The sequence below is a fragment of the Oncorhynchus tshawytscha genome, linkage group LG31, assembly GCF_018296145.1.
Source record: "Oncorhynchus tshawytscha isolate Ot180627B linkage group LG31, Otsh_v2.0, whole genome shotgun sequence".
Taxonomy (NCBI): domain Eukaryota; kingdom Metazoa; phylum Chordata; class Actinopteri; order Salmoniformes; family Salmonidae; genus Oncorhynchus; species Oncorhynchus tshawytscha.
The window spans coordinates 10,229,460-10,243,925 of NC_056459.1; the positions used below are offsets into that span (position 1 = coordinate 10,229,460).

General features: G+C 42.0%; 1 protein-coding gene across 2 annotated transcripts in view; it reads right to left on the minus strand.

The window, feature by feature from the left end:
- Positions 1–14,466, minus strand: part of LOC112229340 (atrial natriuretic peptide receptor 1) — a 102,350-nt gene that overhangs the window by 71,536 nt on the left and 16,348 nt on the right. For both annotated transcript variants that reach the window (XM_042310093.1, XM_042310094.1), the window contains exon 3: positions 1,279–1,466. In XM_042310093.1, coding sequence (XP_042166027.1) covers positions 1,279–1,466 — 188 coding nt within the window. The remainder of the gene's footprint in view (positions 1–1,278; positions 1,467–14,466) is intronic.

Here is a 14,466-nt window from a genome sequence, read left to right on the forward strand (position 1 = left end):
CTTAGAAAAAGGGTTCCAAAAGGTTATTCGGCTGTCCCCATAGGAGAACCCTTTTTGGTTCCAGTTAGAGCTCTTTTTGGTTCCAGCTAAAGCCAAAAGGTTTCTACCTAGAACCAAAAAGGGTTCTTCAAAGGGTTATCCTATGGGGACAGTTGAAGAACACTTTTAGGTTCCAGATAGCACCTTTTTTTGTAAGCGTGTACTACACAGTAAGTATGCTAACGAAGCTCTAGACTTTATTTGTGAAGGAGTGAAAGATATTTGATTTACAGTACAGACTGCAGTACATGGCTATTTAGGGTGAGAAAACATGCTGACAGCGCTGTACAAAGCTGGCCTTCCCCCTTGAGATGCACATTTTTTCCCCCAGTAGTGTGGTGCAGCTTGCATCTATTTAAACTGTCCGCCAGAGAGACAAACATAACTTCAATTCACTGTGCAAGTTTGTTTTGTCAAATGGTTTAGTATGCCGGGAAAATGGAGTAGCTTGGGTTAATTGACCGTAATGCCAAGTTATAACTGGCTGTAACATTGTAGATGTGGACTGGATTTGGGCCGTAAATAGTCTTGCTGTCTGGGTACTGTCATCAAGACAAGTCATCTGAATGCTTAACACCCTATATTCCTCACTCAGTGTTACTCTGACAGTGTAATGGGAGATATGCTACAGCTGGATATGTTTGGTTACATTTTTGCCATAGTCCTTTGTTCCTCTCTTGAAAAAGGTACATATATCGCAGAAAAAAGATGCATGTTTAGCCAACCACTCTCCAATTTTTCACTGGGTTAGTGCTAATTTCCTTGAACTTGCGATAAAGTGTCCTATTTCACAATATTCTCAAAATGTATCATGTACCTCTCATTACCTACCAATACAGCTGCATGACTGATGCCCTTTCTCTCTTATCTGCTGCTGAGTCATCACTCATTTACCCTCCCTGCCTTTGTAATATCACTTATAACGACAGTACAGCATCCAACTAAATTCCTCTCCTCTATCCCCTACTCATGATATACCCCCTACATTCCTCTTTATTAGGCTATCTGGTAAAAGTAGAGTTAAATCAAATGAAACAATTCTCTCATCCCTCCTTCATACCAGTCAAATCTCACTCATAACTGCAGTGTAATGACAGTAATACATCCGATTAAAGAGCTTTTCTCAGACCCAAAGATGCAGTCCCCACTAAATCCATCTCCTATACCCCCTACTCAATCTACCCCTCCCTTCGTTCCTACAGACCTCCCTCATCCATCCCTCTGTCATCCCCCTCTCACCCTGAAGGCCTTCTTAGCGGCATGGTCGTCTCCGTCTCCTCTGTACCAGGGCCTAGCGGGCCGCTTCCTCAGGCTGTGGCCGAACAGGTCGATGAAGAAGAAAGCATAGTCCTCCGGGGGCAAGCCCTCCCTCCAAAACTGTACCATCAGCATCCGGAAAGTGTCCCATGAGCAGCACATGTACACCACTGAAGAAGAAGAGACATAGAAGAGAGAATGTATCAAAGACATATATATCAGTGGAATTTACCCATGTGCTACGGTTTGTGATTCACAGTGGAATTTACCAATGTTCTGTGTGTGTTAAATTTAGGCAATCACTGAACTGATCAATTAGCAATTAGCTCAGATGTGGTGCCTATGTTGGAATAAAATCCTGCAGTACTCTAGGAAAATAGTTTCGACCCCTGTGATACTGTTTGTGAGCAACTACAAAGGGTGGACAGAAAACAATAAGGGGAATTGGCTACTACTGTTAATGGGAAATACAGGTGCATCACTGAAGAAAAGGGACAAAGATGAAAGAATGTAGCAACGACTGCCCTATGTGCATTACTAAAGGAGAGAGAGAGAGAGAGAGAGAGAGAGAGAGAGAGAGAGAGAGAGAATACTGTAGCATCTACTGATTATGAATAGTAGACTTTAGGTACACTACTAAAGCGGAATGACAGACACAATTAATGTACACTTGTGCAGCATTTGGAGAACAACATAGCCTCTGCTGCTGTACACACACCAGAGCCGGATGCCTGGTCAGGACCCGAAAAAGGCGAGTGTGAAAGCTGCCGTTCCGCCAATACTACTCGCCAACGTGCAAACATTGGACAATAAACTAGACGAGGTACGATTACGAATATCCTACCAACGGGACATCAAAAACTGCAATATCCTATGTTTCACGGAATCGTGACTGAATGGCGATATGGATATTCAGCTAGCGGGATACACGCTGCACCAGCAAGATAGAACAGCACACTCTGGTAAGACGAGGGAGGGCGGTCTCTGCATACTTGTAAACAACAGCTGGTGCACAAAATCTAAGGAAGTCTCTAGATTTTGCTCACCTGAAGTACGGTATGTTGTGATAAATTGCAGGCCACACTACTTGCCTAGAGAGTTTTCAGCTATACTTTTCGTGGCTGTTTATTTACCACCCCAGACAGATGCTGGCACTAAGACCACATTCAGTCAGCTGTATAAGGAAATAAGCAAACAGGAATCCACTCACCCAGAGGCGGCGCTCCTAGTGGCCGGAGACTTTATTGCAGGGAAACTTAAATCAGTTCTACCAAATCTCTATCAACATGTTAAATGTGCAACCAGAGGGAAAAAAATTCTAGATCACCTGTACTCCACACACAGAAAAGCGTACAAAGCTCTCCCTCCCCCTCCATTTGGTATATCCAAACACAACTCTATGCTCCTGATTCCTGCTTACAAGCAAAAATTAAAGCAGGAAGCACCAGTGACTCGGTCTATAAAAACGTGGTCAGATGAAGCCGATGCTAAACTACAGGACTGTTTTGCTAGCACAGACTGGCACATGTTCCGGGATTCTTCCGATAGCATTGAGGAGTACACCACATCAGTCACTGGCTTTATCAATAAGTGCACCGAGGGCGTCGTCTCCACAGCGACTGTACGTACATACCCCAACCAGAAGCCATGGATTACAGGCAACATTCGCAGTGAGCTAAAGGGTAGAGCTGCCGCTTTCAAGGTGCGTGACTCTAACCCGGAAGCTTACAAGAAATCCCGCTATGCCCTGCGACAAACTATCAAACAGGCAAAGCGTCAATACAGGGCTAAGATTGAATCATACTGCACCGGCTCCGACGCTCGTCCTATGAGGAAGGGCTTGCAAACTATTACAGACTACAAAGGGATGCATAGCCGCGAGTTGCCCAGTGACACGAGCCTACAGACGAGCTAAATCACATCTATGCTCGCTTCGAGGCAAGCAACACTGAGGCATGCGTGAGAGCATCAGCTGTTCCAGGCGACTGTGTGATCACGCTCTCCGTAGCTGATGTGACTAAGACCTTTAAACAGGTCAACATACACAAGGCTGCGTGGCCAGACGGATTACCAGGACGTGTGCTCCAGACATGTGCTGACCAACTGGCAGGTGTCTTCACTGACATTTTCAACATGTCCCTGATTAAGTCTGTAATACCTACATGTTTCAAGCAGACCACCATAGTCCCTGTGCCCAAGAACACAAAGGCAACCTGCCTGAAAAGACTATCGACCCGTAGCACTCACGTCTGTAGCCAGGAAGTGCTTTGATAGGTTGGTAATGGCTCACAACACCATTATCCCAGAAACCCTAGACCCACTCCAATTTACATACCGCCCAAACAGATCCACAGATGATGCAATCTCTATTGCACTCCACACTGCCCTTTCCCACCTGGACAAAAGGAAGACCTACGTGAGAATGCTATTCATTGACTACTGCTCAGCATTCAACACCATAGTACCCTCAAAGCCACACTGATCCTCAACACTGGAGCTCCCCAGGGGTGCATGCTCAGTCCCCTCCTGTACTCCCTGTTCACCCACGACTGCATGGCCAGGCATGACTCTAACACCATCATTAAGTTTGCAGACGACACAATAGTGGTAGGCCTGATCACCGACAACGACGAGACAGCTTATAGGGAGGAAGTCAGAGACCTGGCCTGGTGCCAGAATAACAACCTATCCATCAACATAACCAAGACTAAGGAGATTATTGTGGACTACAGGAAAAGGAGGACCGAGCACACCCCCATTCTCATCGACGGGGCTGTAGTGGAGCAGGTTGAGAGCTTCAAGTTCTTTGGTGTCCACATGAACAACAGACTAGAATGGTCCAAACACAAGAAGACAGTTGTGAAGAGGGCACGACAAAGCCTATTCCCACTCAGGAAACTAAAAAGATTTGTCATGGGTCCTGAGATCCTCAAAAGGTTCCACAGTTGCAACATCGAGAGCATCCTGGTTGCATCACTGCCTGGTACGGCAACTGCTCGGCCTCTGCCCGCAAGGCACTACAGAGGATAGTGCGTACGGCCCAGTACATCACTGGGGCTAAGCTGCCTGCCATCCAGGACCTCTACACCAGGCTGTGTCAGAGGAAGGCCCTAAAAATAGTCAAAGACCCCAGCCAGTCATAGACTGTTCTCTCTACTAACACATGGCAAGCAGTACCGGAGTGCCAAGTCTAAGACAAAAAGGCTTCTCAACAGCATTTACCCCCAAGCCATAAGACAGGTAATCAAATGGCTACCTGGACTATTTGCATTGTGTTCCACCCCCCAAACCCTCTTTTTACACTGCTGCTACTCTCTGTTTATCATATATGCATAGTCACTAACTATACATTCATGTACATACTACCTCAATTGGGCCGACCAACCAGTGCTCCCGCACATTGGCTAACCGGGCTATCTGCATTGTGTCCCACCACCCACCACCTGCCAACCCCTCTTTTACACTACCGCTACTCTCTGTTCATCATATATGGATAGTCACTTTAACCATATCTACATGTACATACTACCTCACTCAGCCTGACTAACAGGTGTCTGTATGTAGCCTCGCTACTTTTATAGCCTCGCTACTGTATATAGCCTGTCTATTTATTGTTGTTTTATTTCTTTACTTACCTATTGTTCACCTAATATCTTTTTTTACACTATTGGTTAGAGCCTGTAAGTAAGCATTTCAGCGTAAGGTCTACCTACACCTGTTGTATTTAGTGCACGTGACAAATAAACTTTGATTTGATTTGACTTCAAGGAGGACAGATTAAAGATCAATAGCCAACATATTCATGCTTCGCCTATTCCTCTTTGATTTAGAAGATACAGTTGCACAAACAACATGCTGATTTAATATCACATAATGACAAAGCGAAAAACAGGTTTTTGGACATTTATGATAAATTATATAAAAATAAAAATGATTTACATAAGTATTCAGACCCTTTGCTATGGGACTGCTTCTGAGCCAGAATTGTGTCGAGGCACAGATCTGAGGAAGGATACCAAAACATTTCTGCAGCATTGAAGGTTCTCAAGAACACAGTGGCCTCAATCATTCTTAAATGGAAGAATTTTGGAACAACCAAAACTAATCCTAGAGCTGGCTGCCCGGCCAAACTGGGCAATCGGGGGAGAAGGGCCTTGGTCAGAGAGGTGACAAAGAACCTGATGGTCACTTTGACAGAGCTCCATAGTTCCTCTCTGGAGATGGGAGAACCTTCCAGAAGGACAACCATCTCTGCAGCACTCCACCAATTAGGTCTTTATGGTAGAGTGGCCAGACAGAAGCCACTCCTCGGTAAAAGGCACATGACAGCCCGCTTGGAGTTTGCCAAAAGGCACCTAAAGGACTGTCAGACCATGAGAAACAAGATTCTCTGGTCTGATGAAAAGAAGATTGAACTCTTCGGCCTGAATTCCAAGGGTCACGTCTGGAAGAAACCTGGCACCATCTCTACGATGAAGCATGGTGTTGGCAGCATCATGCTGTGGGGATGTTATTCAGTGGCAGGGACTGGGACACTAGTCAGGATCGAGAGAAAGATAAACAGAGCAAAGTACAGAAAGATCATTGATGAAAACCTGCTCCAGAGCGCTCAGGACCTCTGACTAGGGCAAAGGTTCACATTCTAACAGGACAACGACCCTAAGCACACAGCCAAGACAATGCAGGAGTGGCTGCGGGACAAGTCTCTAAATGTCCTTGAATGGCCCCGCCAGAGCCCGGACTTGAACCCGATCGAACTTCTCTGGAGAGACCTGAAAATAGCTGTGCAGCAACGCTCCCCATCCAACCTGACAGGACTTGAGAGGATCTGCAGAGAAGAATGACTGAAACTCCCCAAATACAGGTGTGCCAAGCTTGCAGCGTCATTCCCAAGAAGACTTGAGGCTATAATCGCTGCCAAAAGTGCTTCAACAAAGTACCGAGTAAAAGGGTCTGAATACTTATGTAAATGTAATATTTCAAACAAAAAAATATATATATATTTGCAAAACAATCTAAAATTATGGGGTATTGTGTAGATTCATGAGCAAAAAAACGATTTAATACATTTTAGAAAAAGGCTGCAATGTAACAAAATGTGGAAAAAGTCAAAGGGTCTTATTACTTTCCGAATGCACTGTATACTTAGTTTAATACAGTGACAACTAAACGATACCAAAAACAATTTAGTCCAATCAAAGTTTTTATTTTTATTTATTTTTTTATTTATTTTATTTTACTAGGCAAGTCAGTTAAGAACAAATTCTTATTTTCAATGACGGCCTAGGAACAGTGGGTTAACTGCCTGTTCAGGGGCAGAACGACAGATTTGTACCTTGTCAGCTCGGGGATTTGAACTTGCAACCTTCCGGTTACTAGTCCAACGCTCTAACCACTAGTAAGTGGTAAAGTAAGCTAAATATGCTAAATATGATTTGGCTGTCCATAGAACTGATTTGTGTGTGTGTGTGTTTGTGTTTCGCTTTTAGTTTTAGTTTTAATTGTCCTAGGCTACCTGGCTAAAATGCTTGCTCGCTAGCCTAACTTCCTTTCATGGGCAATGATGCGCCAGGCCAGCTAGTTAAAATTAGCCTAATACACCTAGCTACATATTGAACTTTCATCCTCTCAGGGGCACAATGTATGGTTGGATCAGAATCCCCGTTATAATCATTGGCCAGTGCGGGGAATTAATTAAAACCGCAAGTCCAAATCCCTACCTCCATCCATGGCTAATTTAGGAAAGGGATGATTTTAGTTAGCTAGCCCTTGGAGGACAACGACACAACGAGATGCAACAATTTTTTTCTGTAAATTACGTTCTGTTTTTGATGTGATGTGATTGGTCTGAAGGCAAATCAAAACTGGCTTCCCTTGACAATTGTTTTAGGTGTGCCAGGACTAGGGTTGCAGTGACCGTATTACCGCCACACCGGCGGTCACGAGTCATGAAGGCAGTCAAATTTCCACATGACTGTTTGGTCACGGTAATTAGGCTTCTCCAAGCTCTGATGCCGCTGATGGTCATTAGTAGCCTACCAAACTTGCTAACTGCCTGGTACTCATCACTCTATTGTCCCTCTAATCACTCTGACATCAATGCAAATGTGTTAAAAAAGATATTGAATCAAACACTTCATGATAGCCCATGAGCTCATGTTGTGCAACATTTCTATAGGCTATGCAATGTGTGAGAAAACAGAGTTATGGCCTCTATTAAAAAGAGGAGGATCCCATCAGCTTTCTATAAGCTAGGCCTACTATATGTTCCTAAACTTTCCTAATATTAAGCAAATATTAAGCACATTGCTTATCTTTACAACAGGAGTATAGTCTACCTGGCTGGCATGAAAACGAACCACGGGAAAAACGTCCTCCATTCGCTACTTAAGCGCAGAGATGACATGCATGTTGAGACAGGTGCATGGTAATGTTCCATTCAAAATAAAAAATATTTCATATTATTTAGAATAATCTGATGGGGGACAACATTAGCCTATCACTTGTGAATGATATATTATCACTTGTGAATGATGCCCAGCGTAAGACAAGCAACAATGCCTTTTTTTGTGACTTTTTCTAATCATAGTCGCACACATCATGTAGCATAGCCTATAGGTCTATATGTTTTGATAAGGTTTGTATCACAACTAAAGTGGAAAAATAACTTCTTCAAATTAAGCACATTAATAGCTAGCTTTACAAGGGATGTAGAGCCTAACTGGAATACAGTTGAAGTCGAAGTTTACATACACTTAGGTTGGAGTCATTAAAACTCGTTTTTCAACCACTCCACAAATTTCTTCTTAACCAACTATAGTTTTGGCAAGTCGGGTAGGACATCTACTTTGTGCATGACACAAGTAATTTTTCCAACAATTGTTTACAGACAGATTATTTCACTTATAATTCACTGTATCACAATTCCAGTAGGTCAGAAGTGTACATACACTAAGTTGACTGTGCCTTTAAACAACTTGGAAAAATCCAGAAAATTGTGTCATGGCTTTAGAAGCTTCTGATAGGCTAATTGACATAATTTGAGTCAATTGAAGGTGTACCTGTGTATGTATTTCAAGGCCTACCTTCAAACCCAGTGCCTCTGTGCTTGACATCATGGGAAAATCAAAATAAATCAGCCAAGACCTCAGAAAAAAACTGTAGATCTCCACAAGTCTGGTCCATCCTTGGGAGCAATTTCCAAACACCTGAAGGTATCACATTCATCTGTACAAACAATAGTACGCAAGTATAAACACCATGGGACCACGCAGCCGTCATACAGCTCTGGAAGGAGACGCGTTCTGTCTCCTAGAGATGAACGTACTTTGGTGCGAAAAGTGCAAATCAATCCCAGAACAACAGCAAAGGACCTTGTGAAGATGCTGGAGGAAACAGGTAAAAAGTATCTATATCCACAGTAAAACCAGTATTATATCGACATAACCTGAAAGGCCGCTCAGCAAGGAAGAAGCCACTGTTCCAAAAACCGCCAAAAAAAGGCAGACTACGGATTGCAACTGCACATGGGGACAAAGATCATACTTTTTGGAGAAATGTTCTCTGGTCTGATGAAACAAAAACAGAACTGTTTGACCATAATGACCATCGTTCTGTTTCGAGGAAAAAGGGGGAGGCTTGCAAGCCGAGGAACACTGACCCAACTGTGAAGCATGGGGGTGGCAGCATCATGTTGTGGGCGTGCTTTGCTGCACGAGGGACTGGTGCACTTCACAAAATATATGGCATCACGAGGGAGGAAAATTTTGTGGATATATTGAAGCAACATCTCAAGACATCAGAAGTTAAAGCTTGGTCGCAAATGGGTCTTCCAAATGGACAATGACCCCAAGCATACTTCCAAAGTTGTGGCAAAATGGCTTAAGGACAACAAGGTCAAGGTATTGGAGTGGCCATCGCAAAGCCCTGACCTCAATCCTATGGAAAATTTGTGGGCAGAACTGAAAAAGTGTGTGCGAGTAAGGAGGCCTACAAACCTGACTCAGTTACACCAGCTCTGTCAGGAGGAATGGGCCAAAATTCACCCAACATATTGTGGGACGCTACCGGAAATGTTTGACCCAAGTTAAAGTATTTAAAGGCACTGTTACCAAATACTAATTGAGTGTATGTAAACTTCTGAACCACTGGGAATGTGATGAAATAAATAAAAGCTGAAATAAATCATTCTCTCAACTATTACTCTGACATTTCACATTCTGAAAATAAAGTGGTGATCCTAACTGACCTAAGACAGGGCATTTTTACTCGGATTAAATGTCAGGAATTGTGAAAAACTGAGTTTAAATGTATTTGGCTAAGGTGTATGTAAACTTCCGAATTCAACAGTACATAAGCAGCACGTGAGTTCCAATTTTGGGGAAGATCATTTTCACCATAAAAATGCACCTTAATAATATTAAAATAATTACATGCATAATCGCATTTGTGGTCACTTTTGATAATGTGCGAGAAAAAAAAAATATCCCGCAAATGGAACATTCGCAGTTATAAGCCTACTGGAGTGTGCGAATTGCTGTGCTTATAATGTGAAGAAATAGCCTAACAGTTTATCAACATTAAGCTAATCGTTCCAATCTGTTGCGCCAACCTCATTGCGTAAAAAATATTTTTGATACTAGTGGTTGTATTCACTTGGGATCTATCGCATCCCACAACTGTCCCAGACTAAGTTTGGAATAATTATTTTTCGCACAGAATATGACAACTTTTGTACTTATTGGGGATAGTAGATTGACATAGGCTAGTGCTTTCATTGTTCATTAGGCCTACTCATCTTGTTGGCTGACGAAAAGTAAATGTGGACAGTTCTTCCAATATGGATATGGATGAGCGCAGTTGAGTCTCCTATGTGTCGGTCTTCACTTATAGCACTTATAGCCTGTGAGAAAGACCCAAACACCTGATGGAGAGTTGTGTGTGAGAGAGGTGCTTCGGAGCAGGCAGCACTCAGGGAGAAGAAGGGCTGTAAAAGGTATGGATTTTTTGGGGTGCTGTTACGGTTTTCTAGTGGTGATAAAGGAGAGTCGGACCAAACTGCAGCGTGTCGATTGAGATTCATGTTTAATCAAATAAAGAAACACGAACACTACACAAAACAATAAACGTAATCGAAACCGAAACAGCCTATCTAGTGCAAACTAACCGAGAGTACACATTGGACACTAAGGACAATCACCCACGACAAACTCAAAGAATATGGCTGCCTAAATATGGTTCCCAATCAGAGACAACGATAAGCACCTGCCTCTGATTGAGAACCATTCCAGACAGCCATAGACTTTGCTAGATAACCCACTAAGCTACAATCCCAATACCACCACCAAAACCCCAAGACAAACACACCACAATTACAAAAACCCCATGCCACACCCTGGCCTGACCAAATACATAAAGATAAACACAAAATACTTTGACCAGGGCGTGACAGGTGCATTATGGCCACACAGTGAGATACATTATTAAAATACATTTTTGGGTACATTTTTGGGGAGAAGCCTCTGGGAAATTTGAGGCATTATCAAGTGCTCCTCAAATTGTGAATGGGAGACTGATGAAGTGTGTACACCCTGTGCAAAAAAACAAAGCAGACCTCATGCCTTTCAAGTAACTTTTTTCAAATCATCATTAGAGTTGCATCATGCAGCATTACAATATATTAAAAATCAAAACATATAGCCCAACGTTTGTAGAACAACTACAGTTACATCAATAAATGTAAAGCATATAGGAGTACCTATTTATTTGTAAACCGCTCAACACAGAATCGTCGCATGTGCGCACTCCCTGAAGTCGTTTGGAGAAAATATCCTTTCTATTTTATTCAGCTTTGTTCAGTTGTATTCTCCATACTAAAAAATAATATAAAATAATTCCACGGAATTCTAAGCAAATCTTGTCTGCTAAATAAACTACTGTAGCCCACAGCCATATGGCATAGCCAGATCAGGACAACTCAGAGTATGCTATTCTGTTCTTCTGAAATAGACTACATTTTCTTCATATCATGTTTCTTTAGACATGTCTAAAATAAATAATGGATTTATTGTGAAGGTGTAGACTATATTACATGGATTTATTAGACCTTTTAAAATGTAGACGTTCCAAAGGTCTGCATCAGTGGCTTGTAGGCTATGTGTGGAAGCCAGGAGATGCTAAATGTGTTTATGTTAATTAATGGTCAATTACCATGAGACAGATAGTTAATTGCTTGACAATCACCGGCTGACGAAAGTTCATGACCGCTTAGGACAATTCACAGTTGCGCTCACTCAGTGTAGCTCAATGCTGATGGGCTATTATTATAACTTTTTTATCAAGGGAAGCCAAATACTCACTGGCTTCCCTTGCATTCAATGCTACGGGCGAAAACAATGTCATACTCTTAATTACCAGACAGCCTCAGATACATGGGCAACACTTCCTGAGAAAGAAGGGCGCTGTTTCGCTCGCTTGGATGCTTTCTCCAGTGAGATACATTAAGCCTCTTGCGAATTGAAGTAAAATTGTGAAACACAGAGACGAGAGATACATTATTAAAAGACATTTTTTGGGGGAAGCCTGGCTTCCCTTGGCATCCATGAGTACACGCCACTGGTCCTGTAGTGTACATTGTGTCAGAGAGAAGATATAATACTTGACTACATTACATCCCGCGTTGTGGTGATTTTCCATAGAAATAGTGTTCTTTAATGCTTATACTGTAGGGTACAAGTGAAAGGAATACTTTACACAAGGTCAACTAGTAAAGACACATAACATGAAGTGCATTCTGCAACATACCAAGAACCACTCTAAGGGGAAGACATACAGTAGGCTACATAGACAGAACAAATATGTTGACAGGTTCTGTGTGAAAGTCTCAAACTGATTCACAGCAGATGTTCTGATGACAGTATGATGTGAACGGCCCATGTTGCTGTTAGCAATACAATATACTGCCAACTCACCTCACCCGCCCACACACACAAAAAGGGGAGAACCGGGATGAAAGTGACACTTTTCGTTTTTTTCCTAACTACTCAGAGATCAATAGATCTAGAGACACCATATTTTATGGCAAACAACTTATATATGTCCTCTACCATTAACAAATGTAATTTCATTTCTAGGGTAAATTATTTTAAATTAAATAGACCAAGAACAGAACTACCGCAACCAATGATCGTTTACATTTTTTCTGCTTTAAGTTACAGTTTTAACAGTGGTCAAGTAGGCTACTGTGGTCAAGTAGGCTACTGTGGTCAAGTTGGCCTAACAAGCATTTCGCTACACTCGCATTAACATCTGCTAACCATGTGTATGTGACAAATAAAATTTGATTTGATTTGAGTGGCCTATCATCAAAAACAATGGAGAAAATATCCCATAACATTTTAATATGGAAATAGCTGTTCTATCATTCAGCCTACAGTAGCAGCCAATATGTGGTGTTCAATTTAGGCCTACATTCAATGAGACTTCTGAAAACAAACATGCAAGCCTTGACATTAACCTGTTTATCCATTTGTCCTTCAGACAAGGAGGTGACTGAAAATGTTTGTGTTGTTTGATGCAAGAAACCCCTTTTCAAAATAAAATGCATTATTATTCCAATACCATTATTACAGAGAATCAGACAAATTATGCAACCTTCGGCCTATTGGCTACTTAGATTATTTAAACCTGTCTAAAATACAACACTGCCCCTTAAAAAAAGAATCTCTTTACCTGACTCGCTTTTAAAAGATGGCTAGTGCCCTGACGTTGCCCTCTTTGGGTACAGCAAGTCCCATCCCCCTCTCCCTGTCTCCTACACCCAGGCTGCTGTGGTCAGAGAGAGGTCGTAAATTCCTGAAGGAGATTATCTCCTCATGGCCACAGTATAGAGAGAGAGTAGAGGTCCCAACAACATTTATGTTCCGGAAAAGGTACAAAAGATCGGTGAATAATCCAGCTACGGACTGGTCCGTTTGGTACAATTTTGTGAAACTCATGGGAGACAATACGGCCACATTACCATAACGCTGTTTATATAATAGCCTCAGATATGAGGTTTACATCTAATTGTTGTATAAGATGAATGAGTGAGGATGATACTGTTTGTAAAATTGTGTAATGTGATTTTGGACTGTTTAATGAAGGAAACTCCAATTCCCTTTTGAGTTTAACTAAATCAGAGGACCGCCCATGAGCACAGTTATGGTCGGGCATCCTGGAACAGGCCCTTTTCTGCAATTCCGAATATAACCCCCACCTTGAGAATTTCTCAACAGACTATGTTGCTCTCAATTACGGGAGGACAAAGGTTGCAGACCAGCTTACCTCGATAACGAGAGGGCCAGGGTTTGAAACCAGACTGCTGAATCTTTTAACCATCCCACATGGTTAAACTCTTAGACTATCGATACCGACAGAATAAGAACAAGTCTTTGATATTAATTACTAGTCTGCAGCTAGGAATTCAGTATCATTGAGCACGAAGACCGACAACCGCCGAAACATCTATCCATAACGACATGAATGAATGTCACTCTGAACTATACAATCTAACCACGACAGAGGGCAGACAAACTCTCCAACAGAAACTAACTTTTCAACAGCGACCCCGACGACACACTGAGCGTAAATATATATTGATTGCAGTTGTTCCCGAATGAGTGAGCGTTCATGTGCAAAGGATTAGCATTTCAATTGTTATAATTATCAACTGTGTGTTGTCTTATCTCAGTCGACCCCCACTTCCCTTTTGTACACCAAGCCGTGATGCCGGTTTATCCCACTAGGGAAACTCCGTTATCATTTCCTTGTAACTATCTACTGTTTGTTAATGCATTTCTGTGAATTACTTAGTTAGTAAATAAATTATTTTAAGACAATTGATGTATGGATGACTCATAGTGAAGACTGGGTTCATGCAGATAACCAACAATTTACGACGTTTGGAATGAGACTAACGTGAGGTAAAGAAGAATTCATTAACCAGAAGACTATTGATCAGATATGAAAATATCTGAAAAAGTTACATTCCAAAAATATAACTTTGTAATCTGAATATTTTCCTTGGTGCCCCGACTTCCTAGTTAATTACAGTTACATGATTAATCAGTTTAATCATGTAATAATAATTACAGAGAGCCATTTGCTAAAGATGAATCTTCAGTTTAATGA